Here is a 21,549-nt window from a genome sequence, read left to right as displayed (position 1 = left end):
AGACTTTTATAAAGTTATCCTTCTGTGCATGTATATGTAAAATGTTAATATAATGATCTCTGGACACGCATCAGTTGCTCATATGTTAAGAAGGCCGCCATTCCAAAACACTTAATTTGGGGGCATTTGATCACAGGACCAAACAGTCAATAAATACAAACTCCATGGCAGAAAATTTCAGAGCCACCATTTCAATCACTCGCAAAAAGGGAAAATGTGTGTAACAGTTCACAAATCAGTTTTTATTAATTTAAACACAATCAAATAATAAATGTCAAAAACATCTGTACACATCTTTTTTTTGCAGACACAACAAACTGTGTTTCACAATGAGGCCCACATATTGTAAATTATTTCCAGTTTGCATTATGATTGCATCATTTATTTAAAAAAAAAAAATAAAAATGCTGTGTTAAATCTAGAAAACATCTACTGTTACCGTGATCTAGCAGCAAAATGTGATTCCCCGGTACGGGGGGTGGCGGGCGATGCAATAAGAGGGGTGAAATTGTAAATGTGGTGAGAAAAACTAGGCCAGAGAAGACGACCTCACCTGCAGGAGCCGAACATCATCATGTGCCGGGAGGGAAAATTAAAAACAGATCGAGTTAGCTGGGGAAATTCACAGTCTATAGCACATGTATGTTCTCAACTCCATTGTGAGTGTGTGTGTGTGTGTGTGTGTGTGTGTAGGTGTGAGTGAGTAGTGGCTTTCTTTCTTAAAGTCTAAGAGCTAGAGTTTCCAGTCCACAGTTACCTACCAATATGCATCATGAAAATCCAACTACAGCGATTTCCAAGTTGACACAATCAAAATAAAAAGACTACTTCATACAAAAATTACACTTGCTGTACAAGACTTTCTGCTTTAGCGCCGGTACAAAAGATAATAAAACCTATTTAAGCTTAAATGCCCGTTACGGACGTTGAGGTTCAATGTCCAGCTCGGGCAGGAGATAGTACTGGGGATACAGACATTTACACTCAGTTTGAAGCTTGACATTCAGAAGATTATTATTCTATTATGCTGTTTATGTTCTTCCTTGGAGTTTGAGCTACCGTTGGGACTTAATTCACTCTGTCCGGTATGAAATTCTGACAGAAAGAGTCACATTTCGTTGTGGAGAATATCTCTACAAGTTCAAAGGAGGAAACAAAACATCACTGAAGAAAAATACGAAATTATTGACACTTGACATCCATGCTTTTGGTCATGACAAAACAATTATCACAAAAAAAAAAAAAAAAAAAAAAAAAAAAATCCTTATCTACATTTATTTATTGAATGAAACCTCAAACACGTCAACACTTTCAGGCTTTGCACGAGCCGGCAACGCCTTTCACGTACTTCCATGAAACGCTTTCCACAGCATGTACCTTAATCAATATAGGAAGGAATAGTCCAGTGATTACAAATTTACACACAAAAATGTCTGTACACGATTGTCTCTGCAATGTAAATAGTGTTTTGTTAAATTTTTTTCCTTAAATTACTTAGAAAATCCATTTTTTTCCTCCATAAACTTCTTGGTGTAGTGGAATCAAAGTACTTTGTAACACAAAAAGGCACAAGTCTCAAACAAAGCGCCTTTTTTGGGGGCCGGTGCCGCTCCACAAAGTCTCTCGAAGATTATAAATAAGAAGAGCAGGACATCCAGGGCAACGGGGCTGGCGAAACGAGGAAAATGAGTGGGCTGTGCCCAACTGTCTTTGTACCATCGATTGAGCAAGATGGAGACATAAAGAGACAAAACATTACACCAAGTCGCAGTGGGATCGGAGTCCTGCTGAGTTCCAAAGGCATCGGTAGCTCAGTTTTTGTCACAGGTGTGAACCCTTGCCGAGTCCCCCGCGTAGACAGGGCTGTAAAACATTTTGATGGCTTCGGAAAAAAAAGCCAATTCACAGTAACCAGGGCCAGCAGCTGCAGCGCCATAAATTCACTCTCCTCCACTTCGAAAAAGGTTTAGGGTTAAGACGAATTGCGGCCATGTGTCAACACGCTGAGAGTGTCGCTCTCTCTACGTTATGTGTGTGAACGATTTTGTTTTTGGTCTGGTGCTGTCGGAACGCAGACGCTCGGGCGACGCAGCAGGCTGGCGGTGGTGCGTTTGGGTCTGCAGGGCCCTCGCACGGCCTGGGACGGAGCGACAGGGCCGTCACGGTGCTACAAGTACTCCAGGTCCAGAGCGTGGTGAAGGGCCATGAGGTCAGAGTGACTAGAGATCCTCCAGAAAGGCATGTTGTGCTGGAATGACACAGAGAGAGAGAGTGTTTGAGGGTGAAAGAGAAAATAAAGAAACACAAAACCTGCAATGAACACTTCACTTAGAAAAACAATCACGCCCATGAGTGCCGTCTGAACAGCCTTGATGGCCCGTAACATCACACGAGACTTGAGAAGAGGAAGGACTTGCAAACTACGACCACTGAAGCGGCACCATACCATCGAGGCCGCTTGGTAAACATCATTTTAAGTAATAGTAATAATAAAAAAAGATCAAACTTTGACAGCTATCTTAATGACAGTTCTTAGAAATGTAGTCTTTGTATTCATGTTGGGTTTTTATGGTTTTGAAAACTTTTTAGACCTTTCAGTTTAATGTCAAAAAAATGTGGTGTAACCATATATATATATATATATATATATATATATATATATATATATATATATATATATACACACAAGATATACATTTAACAATATATCATGTCTCAATATATCACAATAAAACAATGCAATATGTATCGTGGATAGTGACAATGTGTTGTGCATAGTTCATCCAAAATGAAAATTACTGTGTGAGAAAAAATCCAAGTTTACAGAGTTTTAGTGTCAGTACTAAATTTACCAAATACCAAATTAGTACATCTTTTGTTATCCTTTTGCAATATGTCTTGTAGTATCATAATAATATTGTATCGTGAGTTTAGTATCGTGACATCTATCAAATCATGACATTAGGGTATTGTTACACCCCTAGCATATATATTTATATATGTGTATACAAATGATTAATTCATAAATATCATTTCATTTTTGAGGAGTTGCAATACATCACATTTTACAACCTGCACTAACTTTGCTTTGTAATAAAAAGTTTAAATGATCTGATATTTTAAGAAATTTGGACCTTGACACTATGAAGATCTATAGGGGTTCATCATTTCCTGTTTAATGTTTTTTTTTGTTTTTTTTTGTTTCTGCATGATGATTTAGCAACTAAATTTTTAAATATTAATAGGCAGTGTAACAATTTAAATATAAAAATGATTAAATATTTTTTAAAGAATATTTTTATACATTTCAAGAATATATTATAATGTTGTTTAAAAAATCTAATTAAAAACGTCTTCAAAAATATTAAATACATAAAATAAGGAATCCCCATAATACTCCTCGGGAAAAAGAATGGCCCGATGGGAAATAACTATTAAACGCACTATATATACAGCACCTCTGCACAAACTTATCCGGACACAACGCTGCAAATGAGGCATTGTTCCTGGGAGAGGCCACAGGGAAATATGATTCTGCCAGAATGAAAGAAGCTTGTCAGCTCAGAGACGTCCACACACAAACCATTACTTAGTCTTATCAAAGGTATAGCCTCTCTCAGGCATATGTTCCGCTTAGAGAAGCTTGCACTGACCCTTAAAAGACTCTTTTCTTTTGTTTTGTAAATTGTCTTTGCTTTTAACTTTAAAAGCCAAAGATGGTATCTGCCTTTTGCCTCGGTCGGTTATTAACTAGAGGGGAATTGTTTCTGGGATTCGATGGAAAAAATGAAAGTATACAAAGGTTTGTCTTTGCTTTGGTGGTTTAATACAAAGTCACCCTTGACACTAGTGTTGTATCTAACAAAACTGTGCGTTTCTTAAGTGCCAAGGACTTATTGAAATCCCCTGTGCTACATCTAAACCCTTTGTCTCGGAGGAAATGGGGACTGACATCTAAAACTTAAACTTGTGTCAACTTCCTACGTTCACATTCCTTCCATGATTAATTGACAACATGGAGCTAATCACTTGGCACAATATAATAAAGAATCCCATCAACACTCATTCATCTGTTTGTAACCTGTCTGAACAACAATCTGCTTTGATAATTACATGATGAATAATTTCAGGTTTTGTGGTTTATAGCTCTGGGTTTGCATGAAAACTTGGCGGACGTTCTGAATACACAAGCAGCAGGTAACATAAATCTTCTGGTTTGAACAACAAAAGTCATGGAAAACAACACTAAGGTGTTTGGCTGCCCCTCTGACAGTTCCAATGTTCTTCTGAATATCCTCAACTTATCTAACAATGATTTAAGCCTCTTAAATGCATGTTATATTTATGAACCGGGCCCTCTAACGTGCCTGAGAGGACTTGTCTAGCATTACCGATGGTGAAACGGCACAGTCACATGCCGGGAGGTGTAATTATGTCATCTCGCCTCCCTTTACATTGGAGCTGTCAGAGAAATTGAGCTGATTACAATGTGAGATTCATTCTCTTGCTGGTCCAATGACATTTTCAGGGAATGGAATGAAGAAATTGAAGGTTTGAAGGAAAAGTGGTATAGAGTTCTGGGCGTCTTCGTACCTTTTTCGACCCTTGCTCCTCCTCCACGCCGTCCCCCACCACCACATAAACAACTTTCCTCCCAAACCTCTGGATTACTCTCTCGAAGCAGCTCTCTTTTCCTGGGGAGAGGAGAAACAGGTTTAGTTTGCTGCGGAAAGCAAGGAAGCCACATCCAAGATCAAGCCCCAGTGAGGGGCTCTTTAAATACGCAATAAGTTACACAAAATTACGCAGTGTAAACACTTTGCCTTGGCTCGGAGATACGATAAGATCGATGCCTAGATAAAAGTAACCTGAAAAGCATTAAGTGTGTCTTATTCCTCCCAGAACGTGGGACAAATGGCTAAAACAAGCTAAATCAACCTCACATGCAAATGCGCAGCGAGGGAGGTGCAGAGCTTTGCGCGAACGAAAGTACGAAAGTAAAGGTTGGTGTTTATTTTGCATTCGAAAAAGTGCAGAGGCCGAAAAGAAGAAAAAAATGTCAAAGTGGAATGACATAAATTTGCCGAAGTGGTTTCATATGTAGACCTGAAAAGGAGAGGCCCAGTTCAGGCTGAGCTCCAAGAAAATAATCCCAGCCTGATTAGACCTCTTCCTGAACATCAACCCTCTCGTGTGTCCGCCACTTCTGCAGCCTAACCCAATCACACGCCATGTGTCTCGCGCTGTTTACACATAATATCGTAGTAATTACGGCCACACTCCAATAGAATCCATTCACACACAGGTAGTTAATACTAAGCTCACACTTACCTATTTTCGTGGCGCTATAAATGTTTTCAATTGGAAATACTACTCCCAGTCCGTACAGAAGGACCTTGGCGAGGGCAGGTATAAGCTGTGTTGTGGTCACTAAGATGTTCACACAGTTTGATCTGTAATTGGAAGGCAAATTAAAGTCAAGTTAAAGCGCACAAGGGAGGACAAGGCTAACAGTCATGCCATTTGTCATCCAAAACGCCCCGTGATAAATGGACCTTTAATTTTTGCGAATAATCGGTGCCCTAAAATGGTGTTTTTCAAAATAATACAGAGAATAAGTGTTCTTTGAGGTATTGGGGTATAAAGAGCGCTGTTATTCCTGCCCTGCTGTGATTTATGCGTATCAGTGATGGGCTCTATATAATTCGCTCGTGCTAAGGCCTACCTTGAGTGGATTAATGTTAGTGCTTTCAGTGCCAGTGTTAACCAGGAGTCAGTCAGGGCTTCAATTTCTGCTCGCAATTGCAACCAGGCTTCCCTTTTGGCCGGGCCAAGCAGACCTGAAATGAACAGAAACATTGTTTGAGTTGGACCGTCCTGCGAATACTTTGAGAAATTTTGAAATTTACCCAGACCAAGTGGTTTCTGCATAAGGGATTATTTGAGAAACTTATGAGTGCTTTTGTTGACGCACCACCCCTCTTCCCCAGCAATTTTAGAAAAGCAGTTTATTGGGGGATTACCTCCGACGTTATTTTTATAGGTGGTGTAAATTTCTTTTACTCGTCTGTAGCGGAAGGCGAGCTTTCTCATCCAGTCCACACCTCCTCGTACACCGGTGGCCAGGCACAGGTTGGCACTAGTGGCAGCAGCGTGGAATCCGTCTGTGCTAAAATTATATGTACTGAATGGAGGAAGAGAAAGAGAGATCTTTTAAAACTTCAGCCAGAGTGAACTATGAAATGGCTAGTATGACGCTAACTGTACCTTAGATCCTGTCCATTGTCGTCCGACGACACATCGTCAATATGAACTTGATCGCACTCCTGGAAACAAGCAAAAACAGGACAGACATGGTGAGCCGATTGGAATTAAAATATACCAATTCGATTAATTGTTTTCATGTGGAAAATTGGGTGCGATTTGGCAGCTTGAATCCATGAAGTGAATAATGTCAGTGAATAACTGTTGAATTCCCAATTGAAAGCTCTCTCCTGAAAGCTCAAATCAACCCTCAACCACTTCCAGCCCCTAACCCCCCACCTGCTAAATCTTAATAAAAATAAACACCATCATCAGGGGACCGGGGATCCAACCCATTTGGTCACTACCACTAGGGGGATCTCTTGATATGCACATCTGCTGGTACGGAAAGTCAATTGGGACGGGATTGGTAGACTCCGTGAAGGTAGAATTGGCCTCTCCGTGTTAGGTCTGCTAGTCCAGATAGCGGTGCCTGAACAAAGAGATAGCTGTGGGATAATGAGTACGTCTGTGCCCCCTTCAGGGTCTCCACTTCTTGGAGAGGCTGAATGATTCTACAGCTCAGAGCTGATTCAGCCAGTGTACACAGTAACACAAACCAGACTTTCTGGTAAATGTAACGTACTAGAAAAATTGAACCTGATGCTAACCGCCAATGAAATTATGACCTCTGATTGCTGCTGAGCCACACACCAACACAGCCTGAGGCAAGCTTTTTGGAGAAAGCAGACTGAAAATCTGTTATTAGTTTTCCATTTATAGTCGTCCTCTCCCCCCTCCCCACGCAAGAGCCCTAGATATTAGTAAGCAGGACCTAAGCATTCAAATCAAACAAAAATCACATTGAAAGAATCAAAAATCACGTGCAGAAAAATAAATAAATTAATTAAAAAATAATATAAGCAAAATTAGTTGACCAACATTCAAATTTCCAGTTTAATCTAACAATTTACTTGGTAGTCAAATTTTAGAAGGGGGGTATTTCCTTTTAGCCATTCTTTAGAATTTCCTTTCCACAACTTTAAGCCTTTTAATTAAGTTTCAACAGGCTGCTAAGAAACAAAAATACAAAAAGGACTTCCTTGTTTTAACTCAATCTGAACCTGGCCAAATGCTGACGTTATTGCATTCCTGTCTAATGCTACAGCAGGGTAGGGGTAAGCGCTTTAGACCGTAAACCTTTTTTATTTTACTGGTTCCCCTCTGAACAAATTTTTCATCTCTCTGGATTTGTGGGGAGAGGGAGGGGAGAGCAACGTGAAGAGAAACTCAAACCAGCTGTTCTTTAACAGAATTAAAATCTTGACCCCCAACCCCTGCTCTAATGCAGCCATTCTCTCGCCAAGCCTCTCCCAGCAAGCCTCGAGATCCAAAGAGGAAAAGACTTTGACCTGGTGCCCTGCTCCTCCTCTCCAGGGCTCCACAGGCTCAGATAAGGGGGAGGGGGGCTGGAAGCAGGGGGGTTTGTGAGGGGGGAGTCGGGGTGACCTCACATGGAGAACTCGGAGTGTTGCGGGGCCAAAAGATGGACTGCCAATTGCAGCCGTGGCTCAGGAACACCTCCAGCTATTTGTGTAATCTGTTTCTAGATAGTCAGCAGTGGATCTGTAATACTTCTGAAGTACCAATTTGTTTTCCAAAGAGGACCTTTGGACAGGCCAAAATCATTACAGAAAGCTGGGGCCGCCGTCACCACGTTTAATCCTCGGTATTAACTCGTTCCCCGCCACTGACGGAATATTCCCTTTTTCACTGTTATACGGTAGGGGGTGCTATTATGCATATTCTGAAAGAGTACTGAATATCCTGATTAAAACACAGGCGAAAAAGAAGCAGAAACAAGCGACAGCATATATAAGCAGATTTAAACATATAACTTAAAACTGCCTAACGTTACTGAATGAAATGTTGATATAGGATGAGATATAGGACTGTGCATTTGGGGGTGTTGATGGACTCCATCTATGTTTTGATTATTGTTGCATTGTTCGATCCAGATGTAGCCAAAAAAATGATAAAAAATGCTGCCGCTGCCTGGCAACTTTTTTCAAAAACACTTGTGAGGAAAGAGTTAATTGTTACGATGAAAAATGCACCATTTCGGATAAACAAAACATGGAGAACATTTCCAACCACGATTGATAAAAACATCCAAAACATAAAAACCATCCAGCAAAAACACATTCCAACAGTTTTGCCCCTGTTCAAGTGCATGCAGCTGTCTAGGTCTCTTAACACGTTACCATCTCCCTTTGACGGAATCACCGCATGTTTACATTGCCTTTTAATTCTCTGGTTATTACGACACACAATTAACAGTCTTGTTGTGGGCTTCCAGACCTCCGGGATGAAAGTGAGGGCAGAGAAAGAATGCACAACCTCTAGCAATTACTGCACACAGCTGGAGCCCACATAAACCACTTGACTGCCACTCTGGTAGCTGCACCCGGACCCTAATGGAGCCGCCCGGTCCTAATGTCTTACAGTAACTCATGAGACTCATTAGGGCAGCTTCTTAAGCACTCGTAAACACCGTTAAGCCTAATGACCGAGGATGGGCCAGCTTTAAGTGGTTAAATACAGCATGTGGTTGATCTTCAGGGGTGGCTGTCTGAAGGTATCTCCAAGAACGTGTTATGTTGAAAGGATGATGTACTGTAAATATTACTTGAAGTATAGCACAATTGTGTTGGTGATAGGAATTCAATTGAGATAATGGGGTCAATGAATATCTCAACTTGAATGAGTTCATGATAGCATGTAAAACACTTTTTTTATTCATGCAGGTTGCATGCTTTTGAACTTTTATATCAGATTATGCAATTGTGATATAAGGACATTATTATATTATAATGATATTATGCATCAAAAATCTAAAAAAAAAAAAAAAAAAGTAAATTATGATCCATTTTTTAATAAATTAAAGTCACGTCGACGCTCAGATGAGAGTTGAGCGTGATCCAGTGTAAACAGGTCTGTCTTTTCTTCATTGTGGATCTCCTTGTTCACCAAGAAGTGTTTCTTACAAACCTACAATCACTCCTAACTAAGACCAGATGTTCCTACTGTAGGCTGTGTAAAGATCCTCCTCTGCAATCCATACATAATTACGTCTTACACAAACACGTTGTCTCTGTTTAATTCATCAATTTTTTGATCGCTTCTCATTCATTAAACTATATGAAGTTCCTGGTAGACGAAACAAACGTGTGGGAAAAACTGTGGGAAAAACTGCAAGAGTAGCCTAACAAACTACAAAATAAACACCTTGAAATCAGCTCTTCTCTATTTCCATTCACTCACTCTCATTTTCCTTTCAGTTCCTCCTCTGACTATCCAGGCCTAGAAAAACCTTTTCATTTATGCGAACTATCAGAGCCTCCTTTGTTCGGCTGGCATCTGTCATTAAGCAATCAGGCTGGACCGGTTGATTCTTCCTGTTGGCCAGAGGAAGGGCTTTACTGCCGACTGCACAGAAGCGACTGCTGCAAAACGTCAAAAAAGAAAATGATTATTTAAAACTACAAACCTCACTTTCTCTCTCGTCCTGAGCTGGAAACATCCGTATTGCATTACTCTCCCTGGCTACCTCCGTTTCTCTATTTTTTCCCTTCTCTCTTTCTCTCTCTCTCTCAGCTCGGGCTTTCATCACTGGCTGTGCCTTTGGGCCAGACCCTAAACTTCGCTGAATCCCATTCTGGAGAAGGAAGCAGCTCCCTACACAGGTGAGCGGCCCAGGTAACAAAGGCACAGTGTGAGTGATTACAGCCATCATCACAACATTCCTCCAAGCCTACAAGCTAAGTCCATGTGAAAAAGCCCAATCCATGGTTCGCAGGTTCTCAATGCTGCCACTCCATTGGCAGGGTCTGTCATCCCCCCGTCTGTGAGGGGGGTTCATGACCCCAGTGTTTGCCCCCCCCCTTCCTTCACTTTCCCACCACAGTTGGCCCACGCAAAGGGTGAGAGAGGTAGGGGGGAAAGAGGGAGGGTGAGGCTTACCTGTGGGTCGGACACAGGATATGGAGAACAAAGAGAGTTCTTCAGACCCACTTCATTCCAATACACAGTTTGTGCTTGAACAGTCATGGAATTCAAACAGCCGAGTAAAACAAAGCTCTCTGGAAGCGTGACTTTCCTAAAACCGAGGCTTTTCGCACTCTCTCACATGAAGATAGAAAAGAGCAGGGGCCAGATTCATGAAAATCTTTTTAAGAAGATTCATTCTGAGAAGTTCGTAAGTGCGGTTCTCAAAAATTCTTAAGAACATCTTATTCTTTTTCTTGAGAAGAAAATGACAGGCTTTGGTATTATCTGATTGCATGGCAGCTCCTGCCGAAGACTTGTTGATCAATGTAAAACACACCAAAGGCCGTCTTTTTGTGCTGCCTGTAGATTATCGTAATAATCGTAAAATGCGTGGACGCTATTTTTATCGCGACTGGTTTGATGCGAGTTTACGACTCAGAATCACATTTACAGTGGTGGATGGTATTTTTACTTTATTACTGTACTCAAGTACATTTTTCAAGTATTTTTATTTTGAGAAACTTTTACTTCATTACATTCCAAAACATAATATCACACTTTTTACTCCATTACATTTCATAAAAACATATTGCTGCTCGTTATTTTGAACTGAAGAAATCGTCACATGCTCCGATATGCAATTGCAGTATCCGATTCGTGAATGAACTGATTCTTTTCAATGAACCTGTTAAACTGGGGTGCATCATTAGTCATAAGGAGCTGTTCTAGAGTCAACAACTCACTGATTCAATGATCCGTTCAGAGCAAGTCTCTAGTTAAATGAATTTACAAGTCTGGGAGCTTGAGTGCGCATGTGACTAATGATGTGAAATGCAAGTTACAAAATTTTAGGATTGATTATTGTAAATGAAACATCTTTATGTCAGTTGTTTGTGAACTAAATCTGCTGTAAAAGGTTGAGCTGTAATGCTTGAAAGTGGGCATGTCCATATCACTATCTTAAGTAAAAAAAACAAACAAAAAACACAACATAACATTAAAATAACGCAAATTATTGCACTTGCATTCTTCCTCGCTGCTGTAGCAGTTTCAAATGATATAAAACTAGTATGTTTGCATACATGTTGTTCATTTTAAAATGTTAGCATTTAGACCTATGTGATGTCTGTTTTTATTGTTTGTCAACACACATTACATATTATGTATCTGCATTCACTAATCTTCCTTACGGACTATTGCTGGCTATACTTGACAATTCATAATTCATAATGATGTTAGACCCAGCAATTCCCCCTCCCCCAGGTACTTTGAGCAGAAGGATTATATAGAATATATAATGTAAAATTAATGTAAAAGTATAGAAGTATAAAAAAATTACAAAACAAACATTAATCTATTAGTACTTTTACACAAATAAAATTGGAAAGGAGTACTTAAAATCTTTACTGGAGTCATATTTTATCAGGTATCTGTACTATTACTCAAGTACTTGATTTGTGTACTTCGTCCATCACTACACATTTTTTTAGGGTGCGATGTATTTTTTATATTTGTCATTATTTGTAATATTTTTTTAAAGAGCATGTCTCAAGAGATATTGAATACATTTGCACTTTAAGAACATTCTTCTCAGCAATTTAAATTCCTCTCAAGTTTTGCCTTTAGAACAATCTTCTTCGGAATACTTTATTCTATATATATATATATATATATATATATATATATATAAAAGAAAAAGAAAATAGTAGTTAAGAAGAATTTCATCCTTAAGTATGTTTTGTGAATCAGGTAAACTTGAGTAAAGCAAGTATGATGGAGAGAAGATAATGGAAAACCCTGCTCTTATTAATACCCTAACTAGTTTTTCACATTTTGTCTAAATTGATAAACTTAATTCAAAACATAAAATTGCTTTAACCCCAAAAAATTCTATTGAGAATTTCTCGATTCTAAAACCATCATTTGTCACCACATTGTTTGTAACACTACATTTTCCACAGACGCACAACCCTTATTGCTTTTAGGCCCCATTACTGTGGGCTGCTGGGTAAGAGAGGGGCCGATGCTGAGAGAAGATAGACAGGCTGACTTTAAAAGCTCTCCTTTCTCTCTTTAGTCATTCCAAAACACATCAGGGCTCCTGCCTGGGGACCTCTGGAGCCCTGACAGCCAAAAGACACTACCTGCGTCTAGACATAAAAACACATTAAATCCACAGAGTCAATCGTGTTCCTGAACACACAACACGAGCAGGGAAAGTTATGATAATGACTTATTTCACTTTCAAAAGAGTCACTCCTCTATTTTGGTTTGGTCCAAAGAGCTCGAGGAATTGTGATTTGCTTGTGGTATTGGCCAGAAATACTGCAGATTAAATAACAAAGCTATCTACCTAAATAACCGAGAGGAAAACTGAAAACTAAGATAGTTGAATTGCACTGGAAAGATGTGTCGTTAAAAGTTTCATAAAATCTCACGATAATGCAACTGAAAACAAAACTAACACCTCTACTCGATTCCAGCTGTAAACTGATAAGTGAAGCCCCTCAATCCCGGAGGTGCTAAAACCGTCCCGTTTGCAATGTCACCGGGTTGGCCTCAGGTATGCATCGGCAGAGGTACGGCCGGGGATAATTGAAACCGTTCCCACCTCGGCAGAGCCAGGGAGGAGATCTCTGTCCTGCAGACGGCTCTGTGTTGTTTTCTCTCCCGGCGAGCCGTGGCCCTTCCCCGCTGAGAGGGAGCACGGTCGGGCCTCCAGAGACGCACATTCCCACACACCAACCCGCACTCCACCTCTCACCCAACACACAAGAATGCTTTCATCCCCAAAACATCCTCACACTCAGGTACTGCACAAGGCATATCACACAAGCTGGGTAATTGCATACAAGAGTTATGGTATAACCAGTTGTGGTATAACCAAAGAGAACCACGCCAACTGAGTGCGCTCTGTACACGTGTTAAATGTGTGATTTGTCCAGCAAAAATACTACTGTATTTCCTGTGCCTTGTTCCCTCCTAAAAACAACTAAATATTTTAACAAATTAAATTTGTTATTATTAATTCAATTTTTTTTTTTGTTTAAAAAAACAAACGAAACAGTTACATTTCCAATATTGTGTTTCAAAATTGAAAAGTGAATGAATTAAATTAATTTGAAATTATTTATGTACATACACTACTGTTTAAAAGTTTTGGGTCAGTACGATTTTATTTTATTTTTTATTTTTTTAAAGAAATTAATACTTTCATTCAGCAAGACTGCATTAAAACTGATCAGATGGTGACAGTAAAGGCATTTATAATGTTACAAAATAGTTCAATTTCAAATAAATGCTGTTCTTTTGAACTCTATTCATCAAAGAATCCTGAAAAAAAAAGTAAAGCAGTTTCCACAAAAATATTAAGCAGCACAAGTTTTCAACACTGATAAAAAGAATGATTCATGAGCAACAAATCAGCATATTAGATTATGATTTCTGAAGGATCATGTGACACTGAAAGTTCAGCTTTGCCATCACAAGAATTTTAAAATATATTAAAATAGAACAGTTTTTTCCCCCTGCATTTTAAATCAAATAAAAGCAGCCTTAGTGAGCATAAGAGACTTATTTGAAAAAATAATAAAATAATAAAATATCATACCGACCACAAACTTTTGAATGGTAGTGTACGTAATGCTACATGTAAATAAACATGATAAAATATAGTACAGACTGGGTTAAAAATATATGAAAATACCATTTGTAGCAATAGCCAACAATACATTGTATGGGTCAAAATTATCGATTTTTCTTTTATGCCAAAAACCATAAGGATATTAAGTAAAGATCATGTTCCATGAAGATATTTTGTTAATTTCCTACTGTAAATACAGTACAGTCCAAAAGTTTGGAACCATAAGATTTTTAATGTTTTTAAAAGAAGTTTCGTCTGCTCACCAAGGCTACATTTATTTAATTAAAAATACAGTAAAAACAGTAATATTGTGAAATATTATTACAATTTAAAATAACTGTGTACTATTTAAATATATTTGACAAAGTAATTTATTCCTGTGATGCAAAGCTGAATTTTCAGCATCGTTACTCCAGTCTTCAGTGTCACATGATCCTTCAGAAATCATTCTAATAATGCTGATTTGCTGCTCAATAAACATTTATGATTATTTTCAATGTTGAAAACAGTTGTGTACTTTTTTTTTCAGGATTCCTTGATGAATAGAAAGTTCAAAAGAACAGCATTTATCTGAAATACAAAGCTTCTGTAGCATTATATACTACCGTTCAAAAGTTTGGGGTCAGTAAGAATTTATATTTTTATTTTTTTGAAAAGAAATGAAAGAAATTAATACTTTTATTCAGCAAGGATGCATTAAATCAATCAAAAGTGGCAGTAAAGACATTTATAATGTTATTCAGATAAACACTGTTCTTTTGAACTTTCTATTCATCAAATAATCCTGAAAAAAAATATTGTACACAAATATTTTGTACAATTGTACACATTAAATGTTTCTTGAGCAGCAGATCAGCATATTAGAATGATTTCTGAAGGATCATGTGACACTGAAGACTGGAGTAATGATGCTGAAAATTCAGCTTTGCCATCACAGGAATAAATTACTTTGTGAAATATATTCAAATAGAAAACAGTTATTTTAAATTGTAATAATATTTCACAATATTACTGTTTTTTACTGTATTTTTAATTAAATAAATGAAGCCTTGGTGATCAGACGAAACTTCTTTTAAAAACATTAAAAATCTTAGTGCTTTTGGACTGTACTGTATATCATTTTGTAAATATATATAAATATTTTGATTTTTTTTTTTTTTTTTTTGCACCCTCAGATTCCAGATATTCAAATAGTTGTATCTCAGCCAAATATTGTCCTATCCTAAAAAAAAAAATATTGATGATGTATAAATCTCACTTTTAAAAAAATTTACTTTTATAACTGGTTTTGTGGTCCAGGGTCACATATTTGTTTTATATGATATGTTTTATAAGTTTATATTGTAAAAATAAAAATGAATTTTTAAGAAAAATCTATTTTAAACATACAATACAGTATTTTGATGAACCATTTAATAAAGTTATTCGTAAAAATGGCACAGGACGTTCTGCACACTCTATTTTAGTATGAAACTTGTGGTTCCTGAAAATAACCACTAAAATCTTCCTCTGTCATGAAGAAATTTGAATCAATTACTGCAATCAATACAAGGATCATATTGCTGACAAGCAAGAAATATATTCTGTCATTGTACAATATCAATAATTAAGTGAGCCAAAAAAAAAAAAAGACCTCTCTTTAAGCGTCTGCTCAGTCACAGTAGTGTGTGTGTGTGTGTGTGAATTAAATCCCTTAATACCTATACAACATGTCCAATCGCACACAGGTGCAAGAAAGCAGGCGGAATGACAAATAAATAACACAACTGCATCGACTGCACCGAATAGTGTAACACAACACAATGCAACACGACCCCAAACATCACCATCACAGACCGACGCTTTAATCACACAGGATGTGACCACGAGAAAATGTATCCATGTGGATTTATCCACTAAACATTGATAATTACAATTCATAGTCATGTTTTATTCCCCAAAATGAGCATTGTAAGTGCTTGGCACAAAGAAGAAGCTTAGAGGCTGATGGTGTATTTCTGGACTGTGCCGGCTGTCCTGTGCACATTTGTCTAAGTTACACAGTTGACAATCACCAATCACCATTAGGCATTTGTATGTGCAAAGCCAGAGGGAAATCCCTTTATGGCTTTGACTAAATTAGACTGAGCATGTGCATTTCTTCAAGGTCTCAAATACATATCTGCTGTGGTATTATTTACAGTTTGAAATTCTCCCACCAATTCTGTGTAGCATTATTATTATTTTTTTTTCCGTTCTGTCCTTCTGAACACCACGTTTAGTTCAAAGAAAACATTCTGTTACGGTCCAAAGTACAGAAAGTGAAGTGTTCTGCTATTGCATGCAATTGTCGTTTTAAGAGAAAGGTCCTTAGCTTTAAAGTGTCAAAGCGAAATGTAATAATTCCGTTGCTGAGATATAGCAGAAAGGAAAAACTGCACATTGCACAATCCAATCATTTTACAAGATGCCTCGACAGCTGAATCATACGCGAGCCGTTTAAACACATGAAACGAAATCAAAATACAGGACAGATGTTGTGAAAAAGCCACATTTAAGCTTTGTCACAAAACTGTCATATTTTTTTTTTCAAATGACGAGGGGCATATCCATTATACAAAGTGCAGCGGGCACAATTCTGCGTAGCCAAACATACGGAAATATTTAACAGCCAATTGCTGCCAATTAACTTTGATCAAGATGAGTGCGATTGGAATCTCCCCGTCACTCGAATGTCTCGGGCAGCACAAACATTTTCTTTCTCCCTGGTTTTCGTGGCAGGAAAAGCAGAGCGAGGCCGTTGACTAATGAGACTTGGCAGGCTCGCAACAGTTCTCCTCACACTTAAGTATCAAACAAAACATTTCCTCCTCCGCGGGGTCAGCCACGAGCAGGACACAGAGGAAAATCAATGGGTCAGTGGAGTCGGGTTCTGGGCATGAGGGAAAGTGGCTCGCCAGCGGTGTCTGGGCTCGGGTGGGTTCAGCGGGCTCGGTTAGATCTGGTCTGCAAAGTCTGCTACTTAAAGGCATAGTTCAGTCAAAAATGTAACTTTTTTATCATTTATTCAGCCTCATGTAATTTCGAACCCGTGTGATTTTTATTCTTTAGTGGAACACAAAAGAAGAACGTTTGAAGAATGTTCAAGCTGCTCTTTTTTCTGCAATTACAATCAATGGCAACTGAAGCTTTCCAGCTTCAAAAAGAAAGTAAAGTATCATAAAAGTGGTGCATATGACTAATTGCTTTATTCCAAAACATACGACTGCTTTGTGTGAGAAACAGACTGAATTTTTATTATTTGCATTAATCATTTATAATCTTCCACTGCATCCAGATCTATGAATCAATGAGTTCAACACTGTAAAGCCTGACATATTAAATAGGCAAAAAATCTCAGATGTTTAATGAACCAAAATATTTTTAAAAAATCTTTAAAATAAACTTTGTTTATGTGATTTTTTTGTATCATAGTATCATTATGTATCATATTTGATACATAAGACTTTCCTGAGCTCACACTCAAGGAGGAACAAAAAAACACTAAAATCTGAGGAATATACAGTACAGTCCAAAAGTTTGGAACCACTAAGATTTTTAATGTTTTTAAAAGAAGTTTCGTCTGCTCACCAAGGCTACATTTATTTAATTAAAAATACAGTAAAAAACAGTAATATTGTGAAATATTATTACAATTTAAAATAACTGTGTACTATTTAAATATATTTGACAAAGTAATTTATTCCTGTGATGCAAAGCTGAATTTTCAGCATCGTTACTCCAGTCTTCAGTGTCACATGATCCTTCAGAAATCATTCTAATATGCTGATTTGCTGCTCAATAAACATTTATGATTATTTTCAATGTTGAAAACAGTTGTGTACTTTTTTTTTTTCAGGATTCCTTGATGAATAGAAAGTTCAAAAGAACAGCATTTATCTGAAATACAAAGCTTCTGTAGCATTATACACTACCGTTCAAAAGTTTGGGGTCAGTAAGAATTTTTATTTTTATTTTTTTGAAAAGAAATGAAAGAAATGAATACTTTTATTCAGCAAGGATGCATTAAATCAATCAAAAGTGGCAGTAAAGATATTTATAATGTCTAACAAAAGATTAGATTTCAGATAAACACTGTTCTTTTGAACTTTCTATTCATCAGATAATCCTGAAAAAAAATTTTTTTACACAAATATTTTGTACAATTGTTGATTTCTGAAGGATCATGTGACACTGAAGACTGGAGTAATGATGCTGAAAATTCAGCTTTGCCATCACAGGAATAAATTACTTTGTGAAATATATTCAAATAGCAAACAGTTATTTTAAATTGTAATAATATTTCACAATATTACTGTTTTTACTGTATTTTTAATTAAATAAATGTAGCCTTGGTGAGCAGACGAAACTTCTTTTAAAAACATTAAAAATCTTAGTGGTTCCAAACTTTTGGACTGTACTGTATGTATATATATATATATATATATATATATATATATATATATATATATATATATATATATATATATCACACTTTATCTTCCAATAATATGTCTTAGTAGGATTATATATATATATAAGGGTAAACAAGTAATAAGTTGCTTCAGTCCAGTGAGTGTTCATCTCGAAATATTACTAACAATATAAAAGTTATTCTTACATTTACTTTATTAAAAAAATTTAAAATTTCAAAGCAAAAGACACGTGTACATTGACCTGAAGGGGGCGTTTTTGAGAATTAAATGAAAAAGCCTTTAAAACTATCAATCAGAAGACAGAAAGTATGTATCAGATTGTGTACAACAGGTTTTGAGCATGTTGATAATTTAGAGGCCTTATAAATATGCATACCAAATATGATACAGTAGGTTTTATAGGGTTAAGAACTTCAGAACCAGATTTGTGAAAACTGAATGTCTAAACTGAATCATTTCGATTACTTTAATAGATTAATAGCAACTTAAAGTTTGGTCTTTTCTAACACAAAGCTGTGGTATAACTTCAGAAGACTTGGAATAACAAAGAAAGTCAGGTGAATAGATGATAACTGCATTTTTATTTTTGGATGAACTGGCTTTTAAGGGTTTGTTGAATTATTTCACAGTGCATATTTTTAGACCTGAAGCTATTTTAACAAGCCATATAGATGATCTGTTCAAATCGTTAAATGATGTGTTAGATCGAGCAACACCAGATCTGGTCAAACTGAATTACACTGCTATGAACACATGGAGCGCTGCCAATCACGAGCAGAAGTGACCCCACCAGTCTCATTTTCACCCCTCACTGGGCGGGGCAGACAGACACCTAGATACCCTCTCAGTAACTGCCCCCGGGGGCAGATTTTACACTGATCCGACATGAATCAGGCAGAGCGGGCAGAGCAGCCGTTGTCAGACCGTGACTGAGAGTCTGCGGCCAGAGCGGCCAGAGACACAGAGCACACAGCATGACACGCAGACAGTCAGAGCACATACAGAAATATTAGAAGCTGACAAATTGGCCTGGGCGGCAGGGAAGGGAGGGGGCCGGTGGTGGGCGCAGGCTGGGGAGACTGACAGCGCATGTAAAATTCATAGTGTCCCATGGGCTCCGAGGTAATACTTCACCACTGAGGGACGTTAGCGAGAAATAGGCACCCTGCTATTAAATGGTTGTTGATGCTATGGCTTAAACTTTAATGGACTGCTCTTGTGCTCGTAATGTAATGTATACACTCTGTTGTGACTTATCCACATCTTGGGGCTGGGTTTTAAATATGGCCGCTAAAAATGCAAGCTGCAGAAGTAATCACAGTATTAGAAGGCTTGTAGTAAGCTTCACAGGGGGTGAAGCCAGTGAGCAGAAAAAAAAGAAAGAAAAAGGAAAAAAAAAAAAAGAAAGGGAATCCCCCCATAGCCACAAAAATTGCTGGACCTACTTCCAAGTCGTTGAAGAAGAAATGTGTGTCGGCCAAGTTGAAGATCATCTCTTCCATTCTTAGTCCCAATGACACCGACGTTGGTGGATCCTGAAAAAAAAAAAAAAAAACAGGAAAAAAACATACTCAATAATTATTTATCCTTTCCACAAAACAATAAAAAATGTGTGTATATATATATATATATATATATATATATATACACACACATACTAATACACGATGATGCTTCAGATTCAGTAACAATATAGTATATATATATATATATATATATATATATATATATATATATATATATATATATATATCTATACAAGATATATGTACAAAATATAAATATAAATATATATATACAAGATATATGTACAAAATATATATATATATATATATATATATATATATATATATATATATATATATATATATATGATTCTGCTAATACACGATGATGCTACAGATTCAGTAACAATATAGTATCTTTAGCTCTGTTTAACACATTTTCCCATATTTTCTTTGGATAATGTTTATTTAACAAAATAATATATGGCTTAAACCGAACTATATAATATATCTATCTATCTATCTATCTATCTATCTATCTATCTATCTATCTATAATATCTATCTATCTATCTATCTATCTATCTATCTATATATATATATATATATATATATATATATATATATATAAACAATAATAGATAAAGTAAATATAGAAAAATGTGATCCATCTATCCATCCATCCATCCATCCATCCATCCATCCATCCATCCATCCATCCATCCATCCATCCATCCATCCATCAATAATGCATACTTTAAAAATTCTGAAATAATGAATAAAAAACATCATAAAACACATCTCTGCCTCTCCCAATACTACAAGACTCAAGAATTAAGAGTTTCATTCTTGTCTAAAAAGAAACTAGGCTTAATTTTACACTCTGTAGGCAGTAAAACCCGGTCTTAGATGTGTTATGAGTTGAAATGAGCTTGAGGTCAAAGTGTCATCATAAATATATCACTGTCCACATACCTCAGAGCCAAGATCATCTTTCTACACATTACTACTGATGCATTTCACCCCCATTTCCCCCGAACAATCTTCTAACATCAGATAAAGCATTTTTCCAACTATTTGTAAAAGGCTCAAGTTGGGAATTTAATAGAAACTTCTAGGAACAGGAAGATGCACATTTTCCTACACAAAACAGCTTTAGCAAGGATGTTTAAACCTGTGCACTGGCAGTAATCAAAATGGATTACTCACTTAAAATATAATGGACTCTCTTTTTTTTTAAATGTATTCAATGTATTCAGTTTCCACGGTAATGCAATACTGGCAGTAATGGTGATCTCATGGCTGTGTTAGAGCTGACACAAAGATTGGAGTGACTGCTCTCTAAATTGTTAATGAACCAGTTGCAGTGTGTTTTTCTCTTTAATACCTAGTCAACACTCATCAAGGAAGCTCATTACAAAATGACACCTTTTCATGATTATATATATATTGGTTGATCACTATCTTAACTGAACTGCAAATATTGAGGAGTCAGTGCATTTAAAGTGACAGTACTCAGTGTTGAGACAAAGAAACACTGTAGTACAAGCTTAAAACAAGGCCACAGGGTTTATTAAATGGCCGTTTAGACAAGTATTCAGTTTAAAATCATCTTTTGTAATCTTCATTCCACATGGGCTTATTTTTCCAATCAG

At 37.1% G+C, this 21,549-nt stretch overlaps 1 protein-coding gene across 11 annotated transcripts in view; it reads right to left on the bottom strand.

The window, feature by feature from the left end:
- Positions 1–221: 221 nt before the first annotated feature.
- eya1 (EYA transcriptional coactivator and phosphatase 1) overlaps positions 222–21,549 on the bottom strand; it is a 137,201-nt gene continuing 115,873 nt past the window's right edge. For all 11 annotated transcript variants that reach the window (XM_048174188.1, XM_048174192.1, XM_048174189.1 and 8 more), the window contains 7 exons: positions 19,836–19,925; positions 6,268–6,326; positions 6,024–6,184; positions 5,726–5,840; positions 5,332–5,453; positions 4,594–4,694; positions 222–2,248 (listed from right to left, as the gene is read on the bottom strand). In XM_048174188.1, the coding sequence (XP_048030145.1) occupies positions 2,168–2,248; positions 4,594–4,694; positions 5,332–5,453; positions 5,726–5,840; positions 6,024–6,184; positions 6,268–6,326; positions 19,836–19,925 (729 nt within the window). In that variant the 3' untranslated portion in view covers positions 222–2,167. The remainder of the gene's footprint in view (positions 2,249–4,593; positions 4,695–5,331; positions 5,454–5,725; positions 5,841–6,023; positions 6,185–6,267; positions 6,327–19,835; positions 19,926–21,549) is intronic.

The sequence above is a fragment of the Megalobrama amblycephala genome, linkage group LG22 (genome assembly GCF_018812025.1).
Source record: "Megalobrama amblycephala isolate DHTTF-2021 linkage group LG22, ASM1881202v1, whole genome shotgun sequence".
NCBI lineage: Eukaryota > Metazoa > Chordata > Actinopteri > Cypriniformes > Xenocyprididae > Megalobrama > Megalobrama amblycephala.
The sequence above is the reverse complement of the archived record's forward strand: the minus strand, read 5'-3'. Positions and strand labels throughout refer to the sequence as shown.